At 42.9% G+C, this 17,508-nt stretch overlaps 1 protein-coding gene across 6 annotated transcripts in view; it reads left to right on the top strand.

The window, feature by feature from the left end:
- The window catches only part of LOC125464294 (unconventional myosin-XVIIIb-like), a 370,537-nt gene that overhangs the window by 90,314 nt on the left and 262,715 nt on the right, over window positions 1-17,508 (top strand). For all 6 annotated transcript variants that reach the window (XM_059654944.1, XM_059654945.1, XM_059654940.1 and 3 more), the window contains 2 exons: window positions 8,506-8,569; window positions 10,693-10,837. In XM_059654944.1, coding sequence (XP_059510927.1) covers window positions 8,506-8,569; window positions 10,693-10,837 — 209 coding nt within the window. The remainder of the gene's footprint in view (window positions 1-8,505; window positions 8,570-10,692; window positions 10,838-17,508) is intronic.

The following is a 17,508-nucleotide window of genomic DNA, read 5'->3' as shown; positions in this document are numbered from 1 at the left end:
TAGGTGTACGGGCAGTAACAGTAGATGTACGGGCAGTAACAGTAACAGACATGAGCAGTAGGTGTATGGACAGTAACAGTAACAGACAGTAACAGTAGATGTATGGACAGTAACAGTAGGTGTATGGACAGTAACAGTAGGTGTACGGACAGTAACAGTAGATGTACGGACAGTAACATGAGGTGTATGGATAGTAACAGTAGGTGTACGGACAGTAACAGTAGATGTACGGACAGTAACATGAGGTGTATGGACAGTAACAGTAGGTGTACGGACAGTAACAGTAGATGTACGGACAGTAACATGAGGTGTATGGACAGTAACAGTAGGTGTACGGACAGTAACAGTAGATGTACGGACAGTAACATGAGGTGTATGGACAGTAACAGTAGGTGTACGGACAGTAACAGTAGATGTACGGACAGTAACATGAGGTGTATGGACAGTAACAGTAGGTGTACGGACAGTAACAGTAGATGTACGGACAGTAACATGAGGTGTATGGACAGTAACAGTAGATGTACGGGCAGTAACAGTAACAGACAGTAGCAGTAGTTGTACGGACAGTAACAGTAACAGACAGTAACAGTAGATGTATGGACAGTAACAGTAGGTGTATGGACAGTAACAGTAGGTGTACGGACAGTAACAGTAGATGTACGGACAGTAACATGAGGTGTATGGATAGTAACAGTAGGTGTATGGACAGTAACAGTAGATGTACGGACAGTAACATGAGGTGTATGGACAGTAACAGTAGGTGTACGGACAGTAACAGTAGATGTACGGACAGTAACAGTAACAGACAGGAGCAGTAGGTGTATGGACAGTAACAGTAACAGACAGTAACAGTAGGTGTATGGAGAGTAACAGTAGGTGTATGGACAGTATCAGTAGATGTACGGACAGTAACAGTAACAGACAGGAGCAGTAGATGTATGGACAGTAACAGTAGGTGTACGGGCAGTAACAGTAGATGTACAGACAGTAACAGTAGGCGTATGGACAGTAACAAGAGTTGTATGGACAGTAACAGTAGGTGTACGGACAGTAACATGAGGTGTATGGATAGTAACAGTAGGTGTATGGACAGTAACAGTAGATGTGCGGACAGTAACAGTAACAGACAGTAACAGTAGGTGTACGGACAGTAACAGTAACAGACAGTAACAGTAGGTGTATGGACAGTAACAGTGACAGGCAGTAACAGTAGGTGTATGGACAGTAACAGTAGATGTACAGACAGTAACAGTAGGTGTACGGACAGTAACAGTAGATGTACAGACAGTAACAGTAGGTGTATGGACAGTAACAGTAACAGACAGTAACAGTAGGTGTATGGACAGTAACAGTGACAGGCAGTAACAGTAGGTGTATGGACAGTAACAGTGACAGGCAGTAACAGTAGGTGTATGGACAGTAACAGTAGATGTACAGACAGTAACAGTAGGTGTACGGACAGTAACAGTAGATGTACAGACAGTAACAGTAGGTGTATGGACAGTAACAGTAACAGACAGTAACAGTAGGTGTATGGACAGTAACAGTGACAGGCAGTAACAGTTCTGAATGAGGACGTGGTTCATGACTGATGTATCTTGACAGAGGTGCACCTTGTACCCTGTGAAGAATTTTCCTGTAGTTACTGCTGCCACTGTGATGGGACATATCTCCCCAGAAGAAATTCCTGTAAATGAATGTATTAAGTATTGGTTTATACAACATGGCCATATTTATGGGTATGGCCTTCTGGCTATACAGATATGGTCTTTCTTTTATCAGAATGGCCATATTTGTGCAGGTATGGCCATGTTTATACAGCTCTCGCCATGTTTGTACATTTATCGCCCTGTTCATACAGGCATGTCTGTATCTATACCAGTATGCACTTGTCTATGCAGGTATCACCGTGTTTATACAGGTATCACCATGTCTATACAGCTATCACCATGTTTATACAGGTATCACCATGTCTATATAGCTATCACCATGTTAATACAGGTATCACCATGTCTATACAGGTATCACCATGTTTATACAGGTATCACCATGTCTATACAGGTATCACCATGTCTATATAGCTATCACCATGTTAATACAGGTATCACCATGTCTATACAGGTATCACCATGTCTATATAGCTATCACCATGTTTATACAGGTATCACCATGTCTATAGAGCTATCACCATGTTAATACAGGTATCACCATGTCTATATAGCTATCACCATGTTAATACAGGTATCACCATGTTTATATAGCTATCACCATGTTAATACAGGTATCACCATGTCTATACAGCTATCACCGTGTTTATACAGGTATCACCATGTCTATATAGCAATCACCATGTTTATACAGGTATCACCATGTCTATATAGCTATCACCATGTTAATACAGGTATCACCATGTCTATACAGCTATCACCATGTTAATACAGGTATCACCATGTCTATAGAGCTATCACCATGTTAATACAGGTATCACCATGTCTATATAGCTATCACCATGTTAATACAGGTATCACCATGTTTATACAGGTATCACCATGTCTATATAGCTATCACCATGTTAATACAGGTATCACCATGTCTATACAGCTATCACCGTGTTTATACAGGTATCACCATGTCTATACAGCTATCACCATGTTAATACAGGTATCACCATGTCTATACAGCTATCACCGTGTTTATACAGGTATCACCATGTCTATATAGCTATCACCATGTTAATACAGGTATCACCATGTTTATATAGCTATCACCATGTTAATACAGGTATCACCATGTCTATATAGCTATCACCATGTTAATACAGGTATCACCATGTTAATACAGGTATCACCATGTCTATACAGGTATCACCATGTTAATACAGGTATCACCATGTCTATATAGCTATCACCATGTTAATACAGGTATCACCATGTCTATACAGGTATCACCATGTTAATACAGGTATCACCATGTCTATACAGGTATCACCATGTTAATACAGGTATCACCATGTCTATATAGCTATCACCATGTTAATACAGGTATCACCATGTCTATATAGCTATCACCATGTTAATACAGGTATCACCATGTCTATACAGGTATCACCATGTTAATACAGGTATCACCATGTCTATATAGCTATCACCATGTTAATACAGGTATCACCATGTCTATACAGGTATCACCATGTTTATACAGGTATCACCATGACTATATAGCTATCACCATGTTAATACAGGTATCACCATGTCTATACAGGTATCACCATGTTAATACAGGTATCACCATGTCTATACAGGTATCACCATGTTTATACAGGTATCACCATGTCTATATAGCTATCACCATGTTAATACAGGTATCACCATGTCTATACAGGTATCACCATGTTAATACAGGTATCACCATGTCTATACAGGTATCACCATGTTAATACAGGTATCACCATGTCTATACAGGTATCACCATGTCTATACAGGTATCACCATGTTAATACAGGTATCACCATGTCTATACAGGTATCACCATGTCTATACAGGTATCACCATGTTAATACAGGTATCACCATGTCTATACAGGTATCACCATGTCTATATAGCTATCACCATGTTAATACAGGTATCACCATGTTAATACAGGTATCACCATGTCTATACAGGTATCACCATGTCTATACAGGTATCACCGTGTTAATACAGGTATCACCATGTCTATACAGGTATCACCATGTCTATACAGGTATCACCATGTTAATACAGGTATCACCATGTCTATACAGGTATCACCATGTTAATACAGGTATCACCATGTCTATATAGCTATCACCATGTTAATACAGGTATCACCATGTCTATACAGGTATCACCATGTTAATACAGGTATCACCATGTCTATACAGGTATCACCATGTTAATACAGGTATCACCATGTCTATACAGGTATCACCATGTTAATACAGGTATCACCATGTTAATACAGGTATCACCATGTCTATACAGGTATCACCATGTTAATACAGGTATCACCATGTCTATACAGGTATCACCATGTCTATACAGGTATCACCATGTTAATACAGGTATCACCATGTCTATACAGGTATCACCATGTTAATACAGGTATCACCATGTTAATACAGGTATCACCATGTCTATACAGGTATCACCATGTTAATACAGGTATCACCATGTCTATACAGGTATCACCATGTTAATACAGGTATCACCATGTCTATATAGCTATGGTCGTGCACCACTTAGATTGTCAAAAACTGGCAGCCCAACAGGAAAGACATGAGCAAGCATCATTGCTTTCAAGAAGGCAAATGGTATACTGACCCTTACTGAGATATGAGAAGATCTGAGTTCAGGACTAGGGCTGTCTTACTGCAGCTATACAGGGCCTTGGGGAGACCACACCTGCAGAACTGTGCGCAGTTTTGGTCTCCCTGCCTGAGAGGGTTACATGCTTGCCGTAGAGAGACAGTTCACTAGGCTGACACTGGGGATGGCAGGACTGTCTTATGAGGAGAGATTGATTCGATCGGGCCCATAATCACTACAGTTTGGAAAGATGAGGAGAGATTATTTGACTGAAATGTATAGGATTCTAACACATCTTGACAGACTAAGTGAAAAAGGGTGGTTAGGGAGTCTAGAACCAAGCATTACAATCTGAAGGTACAGGAAGCCTGTGCGCAAATTGGCTTCTGGGTTTCTTGTTTTATTCTGCTGTGAGGCTTCAGAACCAATCACAAATCTTCCATTCAGTACAGATACAATGGGCCAAATGGCCTCCTTCTGCAACACAGCAAGGTTGCTGTTCAGTAGTCTGTGGTAGAGGATGGACCATGATAAGTCTCTGTAGAAGCGGCTGTTATCTTATGTATGAGGTCAGTTTAATGACAGCTCAGTAACTGTGTATGTGTTACACTAACTCTCAGGCAGATTGCTCATTGCTAAACAGAGATCGAGACTCAACATTTATCTCCTTGCTATTCCACAGCTACCTGCTCCAAACATAGCTTCTTGAGGTAACAAAGTGCAGAGCTGGATGAACACAGCAGGCCAAGTAACATCTTAGGAGCACAAAAGCTGATGTTTTGGGTCTAGACCCTTCATCCTTTTAATGCAGCGCCTTTGACCACTCGGCCAAACTACCAGACTTTTTTTAATGGAACAGTCCCTCTTCCGTACCTATGCTGGCCCTAAACCCCACCTCTTCCTCTGTTACATTGATGACTGTATTGGCGCTGCCTCGTGCTCCCAAGAGGAGCTCGAGCAGTTCATCCACTTCACCAACACCTTCCACCCTAACCTCAAGTTCACCTGGGCCATCTCCAACACATCCCTCACCTTCCTGGACCTCTCTGTCTCCATCTCAGGCAACCAGCTAGAAAAAACATTATCTCTGATGCAGCTTGTTGAGGGATGGCATGGTGGCTTAGTGGTTAGCTGCCTCACACTGCTGCCTCACAGAACCAGGGACCCGGGTTCGAATCCACCCTCGGGTAACTGTGTGGAGTTTGCACATTCTCCCCATGCCTGTGTGGGTTTCCTCTGGGTGCTCTGGTTTCCTCCCAGAGCCCAAAGATGTGCAGGTTAGGATGGATTGGCCATGCTAAATTACTCACAGTGCCCAGGAATGTTTAGATTAGGTGGGTTAGACATGGGAAATGCAGGGGCAGGGGAATGGGTCTGGGTGGGATGTTCTTCAGAGGGGCGGTGTGGACTTGTTGGGTCGAATGGCCTGTTTCCACACTGTAGGAATTCTGTGATTCAACTGCCTAAAGCCTAATGCTCCTTTTACCAGAGAATGGGCAGAACTTCAGTTTGACCCACAGATGAACCCTTTCATATCCATCCCCTCAGATACAATATCTCCTTAATGACAACACCGATGAGTATAAAACACTTCGGGAGTTCCTCGGGTCAGAAAAGGAGCAACACCAATTTATTAAAATCTTCAGTTGTGTTTCCACTGCAGTCATTTGTTGGTTCATATTTATTTGTATTTTGAGAGTAAAATTGAGATTGAGCCATAGATATTGCTGATATTCTAAAATGGAGAGACAGGATTGGATAGACCATGAGGTGGCAGTATGAGGCAGCTCTGTCTGAAATAAAAACTACAATTCTTGCGATGAACTTGATTGAGGAATACAACAGGCTGAGATGCAGACTTGCTGCTTTGTGTTGGTGTTATGCTTACAACCGCAATTATTTCTATATCTTTCTCTTTATTTAATCACACACCGATCAAAAGTATTTTGAAACATGACTCTTTGTTTAAACACACACACACACACACACACACACACACACACACACACACACACACACACACACACACACACACACACACACACACACACACACACACACACACACACACACGATGTTGTGACCGAATCCCTTCTATATGTTGCCCCTGTTGTCAGTTCCTAATGGAGATGTTTGGTGTCACTCCTAGTGCCCATGTCCCACACCCAGGTCCCACCGTGTGGATCACAGCCCTTCCCTCTCTCAACAGTTGCCCCTACCCCCAAATGATTCAAGGTGCAATATTTCGTCTCCTTGCTTATGTCTGAGGCCAAGTCATAACTTTCATAATGTTTTTGAATCCATTAGAGGCTACCCACCACTTAGTTGTAAGTCACTAAGAGCCACACCTGTAATGCCACCCAGCGCCGTCCTGTGCCAGCTCATCAGCTGCTGTAACCCTCATATAATGCCCCATTACCTGTTGATTTGACTATTCTAGAGCCTGGAGCCCATTGTGTCACATTCCTCCCCCAACAAGCTCCCTTTGTATGTCTGTTCAAGGGCTCTATGTGTATGGGAAGGTCAGCAATGATAGCCCATCTTTAACCATCCATGAAGAGGTGCTGGTCAGCTGCTCTCTGGAAATGTGGCACAGTTTGAGCTGTAAGAAACCAGAAGAGAATTGTGAATGGCATTTGGTTACTTCAGTACGTTCACTTCCAATAATTTCTTTCCATCTCGAAGAGGGAGTTCTGAGATGAAACAGTAAAGGAATGCTTATATGGTTCCAAGTTGCGATGGCATCCTGGCTTGAAAGGAACTTTCAGGCTCCCAGACATAATACAAAGCAAATATGCTGCAAGATTAGGCATAAAGACTCTGCAAATATGAGTTGAATTCCCAGCTTGGATTCAGTCGATCTGAAATAAAGCATTAGAATAGTTTGAGGGCGGTCACCAAAGAATTGGTTGGTTATAAAAATCCAGCTGGCACAGTAATATCTTTCTGGAAAGTGATCAGCCAGCTGACCTTTCTGTGATTCCAGAACTGTTGTTCACTCTCCTACCCTATGAGGTGATCCACCTTGCCACTTGGCTTGAGGCCATCATATACTCTACTGCCTGTTGTTGTTTCACACCAGATCCAATTCACCTGTCATTCCTTGCAGTCATTCATTTATAGATAACAAGGTGTAGAGCTGGATGAACACAGCAGGCCAAGCAGTATCTTTCCTGCTCCTATGATGCTGCTTGGCCTGCTGTGTTCACCCAGCTCTACACCTTGTATCCTCGGATTCTCCAGCATCTGCAGTTCCTGTTATCTCTAGTCTTTCATTTATGTTGGATTCTGGTCAATCCATGCCTGGATTTTAAAATTCCTATTCTCATTTTCAAGTCCCTGTCTGGCCTCACCCCTCCACATCTTCGTAATCTCTTCCAGCCCAACAACTCTGGGTGATCTCTGGCCTTTTACTCCACCACCGGCAGCCATGCCTACTGCTGCATGAGCTTCCCTTCCTAAACATCTCCACCTCTCTTTCTTCCCCAAAGATATTCCTATCACCTCGACAGGTTTTTCAACATTATGTGAGGACTGAAGAGAGCAGATAGGGAGAAGCTGTTCCTGCTGGTAAAAGGAACAAGGGCACTGGGGCACAGACTTGATGTGATGTAGGAACAAAGTCAGGGTGACATGAGAAAAAATTGTTTTTCGCACAGTGTAAAGTTAGGGTTTGGAATGCACTGCCTGGAAGTGTGGGGGAGGGAGATTCAACTAGCACATTCAAGTGGACATTGGATGGTTGTTCGGATAGAAATAGTGTCCAGGAGAAAGCAGGAGATTGGCCCTGGGTAGTGATATCCTTTTGAAGACGGGCCAAATGGTCTCTGTCTGCATCATAACTATTCCATGACTTTGTGACACCTGCCCTAAGGTCACTTCATGTGATTTGGGAGAAAATAATGCTCCGTAATGCTCCTGCGCAACAAATTGCAAATGTGCTTTACAATGTTGGAGACGGTAATTAAATGCTGGTTGTTGTTAATGCTCTTCCACCTCCTGCACCAGTAGATGGAAGATCTACTCTGGTAGATGCAAATGAAGTTGGGCAACCAAGTGACTGAGTGAGCTTATCATTCATTGGATGGACCTACTGGTGTGGCAGGAAGACTGGCATTGATGCCCTGGTTCTGTGGGCAGTAATCCCATCAATGATTGTGCATTGTGTTTTTTTTAACAGGACTGAGCTACATTTGCACCAAATGGCAGACAGCCATATATTTGGAATTTTACCGTTGGCAAAGGTAAGTGAAGCCAAGGGCTGCTTTGTGGCTCAGGGGGAGCAGCGGAAGGTGGGCTTTTCTGATGCCTTTGATAGACTTGTACCAGCGGCTGTGTAACGGCTCAGGCAGAGGTATGGAACACTGGTACCAGGCAGCATGAAGTAAGGGACACAGTCAGGAAACCTTCCAGGCACACAGGAAGGCATTTCAAGACCAGAAGTTCCTACTTATTTTATTCTTGTGCTTTTAACTTTCATCTCTTATGAATACTTTAGATGGGCACATTTCAAATGATCCTCATGGTGACCCATTCCAAATATTCATTGAAGATATTCAAAAGGAATTTGTGGGAGATGTTTGTCTAATTCATTGAGGGAGAAATGATGTATTCATCCTATAATATTGTCAGCGTTGATGTGTCTTGACATTTGTTTTAATCTTTCACGCGTTATGTTCACCACTGGCAAAACGCCCCCTGATTGCCCATCCCTGACTGGTGTCTCTTTGAACAGCTTGTAGTCATTGGCAAGGCCAGTATTTATGTAGAGACCTGCCTGTCCCTAGTTACTCAGGGGAAAGTGGTACCGAGCCACCTTGTTTACCTGCTACATCTACTGGGCTGTCCATTACACCCACGATGCTGTGAGGGAGAGAATTCTAGGATGTCGGTGCAGTGACGGTGAAGGAACAGTGATGTATTTTCCACACAGGATGGTGAATGGCTGGGAGAGGAGCCTGCAGGGTATGGTGTTCCCACATATCTTCTGCCCTTGTCCTTGCAGGGGTAGTGTTGTAAGTTTGGAGAGTGCTGTTGAAGAAGGGTTGCAAGAGTGCAGCTAAGAGACGGGGAAATGCTGTGCAGCAGTAGTAGAGGGAGGGATGTTAGAGGTGTTTGATGGACTGCTTTGGGGTTGTACATGGGGTTGCTTTGCCCTGGATTGTTTCTTGAATGCTACTGAATCTACACTCATTATGTTGGCTGAATTAACGTTGTGCAGGCAATTTACAGGCAAATATGATTTTTAAAAAAAGCAGCAAAATGAGTTTCATTGGGCCAACTGAATTTTTAACATCCTCGACTTTCATAATGATGAGCGTGATGGGTCTCGGTGAGGGTGGAACCCTTAAGCAAGATAACAACAAATGCAGGAACCCACTGTCTGTGCTTGCTGCAGCCCAGGTGCTAAGCCCAGAGGGAACCCAATGTCTTGTGGTTGCAAGTCTACTTTCAGCCTCAGGGATCAGGCTAGGCATCCTTTCTGGGTGGCGTACTGGTGGCCTAAAAGAAGGGTCTAGACCCAAAACATCAGCCTTCCTGCTCCCCTGATGCTGCTTGGCCTGCTGTGTTCATCCAGCTCTACACCTTGTTATCTCCGCATTGCCAGTGCATTGAATAAGAATATTCTGTAAATAAATGAGTTTCTGAGAGTCGGACAAAAGTCATTCTTGGGTAAGGGAGACACTTGGATGTAGCACACTGAGAGTGGAAGATGATACATTCGAAAGGAACAGTCTCTCCCTGGTGAAGTACAGCAACGTGGGTCCCAAACCTCATGGCAGCCTCACCCAGGAGGGCTGATCAACAAAGAGTTTGTATCAGTAAAGGCAGATCAAACCCTTAGTTCCTCCTTGATTTATTTCATCATTCATTCCCTTGTTCAAACATTAGTGCTGCTCTGTGTGCCTCGGCTCTTCAGCTGCAGTCCAATTGGCTTTGAGACCCAACTACAAAATGGAACTTGGCATTGTTTGTGACACATTTTTCATCTTGTCTTTTATGATAACTCAACACATTAAAGCAAAGGAGCTCCTTGTTCCTCTGTAGGTGGATTTATCAATTATAGGCATGTGGAAGGCCATAAGGCAAATGGGCAGAAGTAGGCAATTCAGCCCATTAAGTCTGCTGCACCATTCAATGATGTCAAGGCTGTTCTGATAATCTTCATCTCCACTTTGCTGCCTTTGTCCCTTGATTTCCTTTCTGGATATAAACATGGCAATCAATGAATGTGGAGATTGTACAAAAAAGTGCTATTCTATTATTCATGTCTATTCACGTTTGACGAGGAGAATCTGGACCATTCTTTACCCTGTATCTGGTTCCAAACCATGATGAAAACGATGTTAACTTTCTTACGTTTCAGGGAGAAGAGAGGCAGAGAGCATCGTCGGCATTCAGCAAACTACGGGCAGCAATGGAGACTCTGGAATTCACAGCCCAAGAGCAAATGGCCATTTGGCACGTACTGGCAGCTGTCTACCACCTTGGAGCTGCTGGGGCGTGTAAAGGTAATACCACCCAGGCACTGTGCGGCATGTAAAGGTAATGCCATCTGGACACTGTGCGGCATGTAAAGGTAATGCCATCTGGGCACTGTGGGGCATGTAAAGGTAATGCCATCCGGACACTGTGGAGCATGTCTGGGCACTGTGGGGCATGTAAAGGTAATGCCATCTAGCTCTGGAGGAAGATCTTACTCTGCTCCTGGTCAATGGAAAACATGGCTTTCCCATAATTTCCAAATAGTTTCAATGAGAACTTCTGGCATGTCAATCTCATATAGAGTGTAGGTTGTAAAATTTGTTTTTAGGTTATTGAAACAAAATTTGAAATATTAATTGCAAAAAAAAATTAGGAATCCCATAAGACACGGAAGATGTTGGAGCAGATAGGCCATTCAGCCCGTCGACTCAGCCCTGTCATTCAAGGGGGTCATGGCTGATCTGATAATCCTCAACTCCACTTTCCTGTCTTCTCCCTAACAACCCTTGATTCCTTCCTGATTAAAAGATCTGTCTATCTCAACCTTGAATATACTTAACAATCCACTTTCAACAGCCTTCTAAGGCAAAGAATTCCACAGATTCATTACTCCCTGAGAGAAGAAATTCCTCCTTTCCTTTGCTCTAAATGTATGATTCCTTATTCTGAGATTCTGCTGTCTGGTGCTAGACTCTCCCACAAGGGAATTCTGCCTCTGCACATCTACATTTTCAAGCCCCTTAAGAGCCTTACATGTTTTGATGAGGCCTCCTTCCTTTCTTCTGAACCTCTAGGAGCACAGACACAGTCTCTGCTCATGCTCCCAATCAACCAAGTGGGCCTCCTCTGGATGACAGACATGTCCATCATGGGCCTCCTGCACTGCCACAATGATGCCACCTGAAGGTTGCAGGAACAGCAACTCATATTCCGCCTGGGAACCCTGCAGCCATATGGTATCAATGTGGACTTCACCAGTTTCAAAATCTCCCCTTCCCCTACTGCATCCCTAAACCAGCCTAACTCGTCCTCTCCCCCCACTGCATCCCAAAACCAGCCCAGCCTGTCTCTGCTTCCCTAACCTGTTCTTCCTCTCACCCATCCCTTCCTCCCACCTCAAGCCGCACCTCCATTTCCTACCTACCACCTCATCCCGCACCTTGACCTGTCCACCTTCCCTGCACTGACCTATCCCCTCCCTACCTCCCCATCTATACTCTCCTCCCCACCTATCTTCTTTTCTCTCCGCCTCCCCCTCTCTCCCTATTTATTTCAGAATCCTCTCCCCATCCCCCTCTCTGATGAAGGGTCTAGGCCCGAAACATCAGCTTTTGTGCTCCTGAGATGCTGCTTGGCCTGCTGTGTTCATCCAGCCCCACACTTTGTTATCTTAGTTTTACGGTTTGAACTGCCTCATGATCGTATATTTTTGTCCCTGTTATGGACTGAAATCTAATGTGTTGACTTCGAATGACTGTCAGCAATAGTTTGGACATGTCTGTGACCTTGAACATCTATGGTGGGGGTGGAGGTGTGCCTGCTGTTTTATCAGAATTGGATAAGAGATCACTGATCACCAGCCAAAGTTACAGCACAATCTCTGGGTAAGAAATTCAAGCCTCGTGCCTCAGGCTTTGATTTGAGTGACTACATTGATGCATATTAATGCATAAACAATGCATAATGAGTCTCCCAAATTATTCTTTAAGTCCCTTTAAACTAAGCATCCTGTGCACTGTTGGCTTGTCTTGTGAAGATGGACCTATTGTCCAGACTGAGGTACGGTTGCGAACTATTTACCGAGCAAACACGGGGCAGTGCTGCACTCCTCAGACTGAGCACTTTTTCATTGGAAACATGTTTTAGAGTTACCTTTGGGATTCTTCACAATTTTTACAATTAAGCAACTTGTTTCTATGGCTCAGACAACCTACTCACATGTTAATCAGTCTGTTGCATTGAAATAGGCTGAAAGCCTTCAAGAAGACCTATAGCTTGGGTTGTGGTTGAGGTTGTTGAGTTGTTTGCTGAGCTGTTAGGGTTGGTTTGCAGATGTTTCGTCACCATACTAGATAACATCATCAATGCACTTTGGATGGAAAGTTGGTGGTCTGATGTGGTGGGTGGCCTCATTTCCGGTTCTGCTTTGTCATGATTGGTATATGGAGCTCCACATTGAGTGCCAGACATCTGGGAGATCCTGTACATGTCTTTGATTGGCTTGCCCTAGGATGGTTATGTTACCCAAGTCGAATTGGTGGCCTTCTTTGTCCAAATGTATGGAAATGAGTGATAGTTGGCCAAGTCTCTTGGTAGCTAGTTAGTGCTCGTGTAACCTGATGATGTTACCTAGCAGGGTGATGAAACATCTGCAAACCAACCTACCAGCTTGGTGAACAAGTCAACAACCTCACTAAAATAGGCTCTTTGGATGAGATGGTGCTTGGGGTATATAGGTATCCATGGGCTTAGTGATACTGGCTAGAACTGGACCGTGGGAGTAATCGTAGGAAAATAGGAATAGGAGTAGGCCATTCCGCCCATCCAGCCTGTCCTGCATTTCTAGATCATAGCTGATGTATGTCCTCAATGCCATTTCCCCGCATTATTCATGTTCTTCGATATCATTAGTTATCAGGAACTTATTGATTTCTTGCTCAGTGATTGAGCTTCTAAGATCATCAGGGCTTTGTTCTTTCTGCCTTTCATCTTTCATCTTTGAAGAGGGAACAATTGATAAACTTCTCTGATCTTAACACAAGACCCACCCTGCCCCCCACTCAAAACAAGTAAGAATAGGAATAAGGACATATTATCCACCCTCTGATGTCATTAACTCTCTACAGTGTGGAAGCAGGCCCTTTGGCCCATTGAGTCCCCACTGGCCCTCCAAAGATCATCTCACCCAATCCCTGTGGCTCTAAATTTTCCATAGCTAATCCACATAACCTCTATGTCCCTGGATGCAGTTTAGGCTAATCTCTCAGAAAGGCTTTCAAGTTAGTTTGCAGAAAGGCTGTGTAACTGGTCCCAATAAATGTTACAATAATGGTGGCAGTTCTTGGAAGCACAGGTAGCAAGTTCTGACCGCAGGATAGCTAAGGGATTCTCTTCTTCTGGGAAACGGTGACAACTGTGCTGTGGACAAGAAGTGGTGTATGACTGGAAGTGACACAAGCAATTGAAATGGAGATAAGTCATTGATAGGAAAATTGTAAAGTTCAGAGTCATTTCTTTGTTCTGACAGAGCATGGTAGATGATATTGAGCATTTGATAATCTCACTGGATGGTTAGATAGTCCCACAAGTCAAATGATGTGGACGTATAAAATATGGATATATGTGGTAAATCTGTGCAGTGACTTATGCTGTAGAGTTTTAAATTTATGCGAAGGAGTAAACGTTACCATTCTCAATAAACAAATGTACAATCTGGATTTTCAGGCATATTTAATATATCTTTAATTATCATTAATGCACCTCTTCTGATGATGAGAGTGCAAAGAAATAATACCAGGCCCTGGAGTAATGCAAATTATGGGACCATGCATGTAATACACGAAACTACAGCATAGATATTTGTGACCTCTATTCTGAAATACAGCTGGCCTGCCTTTGCTGGCTTCAGCATGTACTGGGATGCTGGTATGTTTATTCATTTCCTGACAACATTTTATATCCTGAACTTCAGTAACAATGATTCAGCAGATATGACTTGGCATTGATTGTAGTAAGGGTATGAGTGCAACTACAGATGGCCCTAACTTTGCTTCAGTTCATATTTTCACAAAGAAATGCAGCGCTCAAATATACAGGGAAAATTACACTGCCTCCCTATTAATGACCACGAAGCTGCCATTTCATTGGCAGGCCATAAATATAACAATGTGCTTTATAGTCTGAAATTTATTGTTAATGCAGCAGTTCCAGCCGTTGATAATGAACACAGCTTATAAATATTACATTTCATATTTATTTAATTTACTATTTCATCAGTGTAACCTGAAATGTACAGGTTTGCAATGAAGTTTAATTTGATTGAATCCCTTGTTGGGAAGCTTTTGAGAGTGGGTGCCTGAAAGGGGAATGTTGGGCATTGCATGAAGCACCAACCATTGAGATAATATCATATGGAATTGGGCAGAGAGAAAGTTTTGAATCTTGAAGGATTAAGACCGAGCATTGAAGTTTCCTGCATGGTTTCAGTAACAATGTCTATCGTATCAACATTACTCATACTTAGTTGCTATGGTGCAAGAAACCACACCTTCTTTAAGGAAAGAACCATTCCTCTACCACATTTAGTTAACTCAGCCACATTAGGGGCATTTAAACAGTCCTTGGATAAGCAGATGGATGATGATGGGATAGTGTAGGGGAATGGGCTTAGATTAGTTCACAGGTCGGTGCAACATCGAGGGCCGATGTTCTATGTTCTATGGGACCAAGCAGGTCCTGTGGCTCCTGGAAAGATGCAGGAAATCCACCAAATGCACAATTTCATCTAAATGAGTTGGGCAAGGATCCATCATTCCAATGTGATCATGTTCTTTGGGTCTAAATAAAAATTCAGATCAGACGTTGTAGCAATTGATGAATTATGCTTAGTACTGCGCATGAGTGGTAAAGCTACAGAGCAAATGGCCCAAGCTGTAGGGATCTAACACGCGACAGCACAGTAATGCATTTTTAGTTCAAACTCTGAATGGAGAGGGTGGTAGCAGAGTTCACTGAGACAGCACAGATAACCTGAGAAGCTCATCTTTACATTCATTAAACTCTACCTCAACAGGGACAAGTATTGTCGGCAGGATACAAACCAAAAGGACTTCAGATGCTGTAAATCAGGAACAAAAACAAAGTTGCTGGGAGGCTCAGTAGGTCTGGCAGCATCCGTGAAGGAAAAAAACAGAGTTAATGTTTCGGGTTCAGTGACCCTTCCTCAGGATGTTTGTCCACTGTGGAGTGTCTAGAATTCAACAGTGCTCCACACAAACTGAAAATATCTGGAAATATGTTCTGAAAGGGTAAATTTAAAAGATTAACATAAAGTCCAGGATAGGTCCGTGTTTCACCGATGCTATGACAGACTGTTTGATAGCGGGGCCTCAGTGTAGGACTGTAGGAACAGCATTACTGTATAGTCAGTATGTCATACTGAACCACCCAAAATTGAGGAGGCTGTTTAATTTTTTTCCGAAACATGATCTTAGACACAAAATGATTGGCTTTCAAATCAGAAGTTTATTCACCATTCTAGCCCCATCCAGCTTCCTGCTATTTTCATCATCACCAATTTCAGCGCAAAGTGCACACTGTGAACCATCAATAAATCCACAGATGCTGGTCATTTTTGTGACCAATCCACCCTCTACATTCAGACTTTGAACTAAAATGCATTACTATGCTGAGAAAATCCCTTGGGACTGGTTTTATGCAACAGCATTGTAATAAACAACAGGGTACTTCACCTGGGCCGCCAATGTTTCTGCTATTTCCTCTGAGATAAGAACTAGACATGAATAATGAAAAATCGTTCATTGCAGCTCACTGTTATTTACAAACATTTAAAAACATTGCAGCCACATTGTGTCTAGGAAGATAAGCCTAGGAGGCTATTTTGTTACAAAAAGCAATTGGCATTTCATGCTTCAAGAGGTTCGCATTAAGGCAGAGTCTGAGACCTTTATACCCTCAGGCCACATGCTAGTGATTTATCATGAACATGTCCCTTAAATATGCATTGCATATTAGCCATGAGACATGACACAACAACAATGGGGTCCCAGTGGTTAGTACTACAACTTCATAGTGTCAGGGTTCTGGGTTCAATTCCAGACTCGGGTGACCGTCTGTTGCACATTCTCTGTGCGTCTGTGCAAGTTTCCTTCCATAGTCCAAAGATGTGCAGGTCAGGTGGATTGCTCAGTGTAAAGTGGCTGTGGTGTTTAGATGGGACAGCCATGGGAAATGCAGGGTCACAGGGACGGGGACAGGCTAGGTCTGGGTAGGGTGCTCTATGGAGGGCCAGTTTGGGCTCAATGGGCTGAATGGTCTGCTTCCACTATGTAAGCATTCTATGAATATTGTGCAGTTGATTTGTATTTACTCTATGCTTGGTAATTGTTAAGGGAAGCTTCGATTTTTAGATTCTGAGGGCTAAGTGATATTTTCAGACCAGAACGAGAAGAAGGATTATAATTTTATATTGAGTGATCCTTCTGCACCTTAGAGTCTAAAGTCAGTAGGATCCCTGTCGATATGTGTGCAAACAGGAGACAGTGTTAATAAAAACATTCTAAAAAGGCCTTGGGGATGGGACAGTGTAGAACAGACTCTGATAAAGGAAGTGACAGAAAAATTCAACTGAAGTAGATCTGTGCATGTGTTGCTGGAATAAATCTATCATTAAAAATCAAGTTAGATTACAAGATTTTTATGCAATGCCTGTTAGGGTTAAATTGAGATGCATCAACAATGAAGCTGAGTAATGGAGATTGATGTCTCATTTATTATTTGCACAACTGATTACAATTGATTCTCTCCAGTTAATTATTTAAGCAAGCTAGCATTACAATTAAATAAGATGTAATGATTCCAGAATGTTCTTGTATCATCAATATGCTAGACATGCTGCAGCATTACTTAGACTTTTAAAATGTTTATTTGCTCTCAGGATGAGGGTGTCGCTGCTGGG

The sequence above is a fragment of the Stegostoma tigrinum genome, chromosome 26, assembly GCF_030684315.1.
Source record: "Stegostoma tigrinum isolate sSteTig4 chromosome 26, sSteTig4.hap1, whole genome shotgun sequence".
Taxonomy (NCBI): Eukaryota; Metazoa; Chordata; class Chondrichthyes; order Orectolobiformes; family Stegostomatidae; genus Stegostoma; species Stegostoma tigrinum.
The sequence above is the reverse complement of the archived record's forward strand: the minus strand, read 5'-3'. Positions and strand labels throughout refer to the sequence as shown.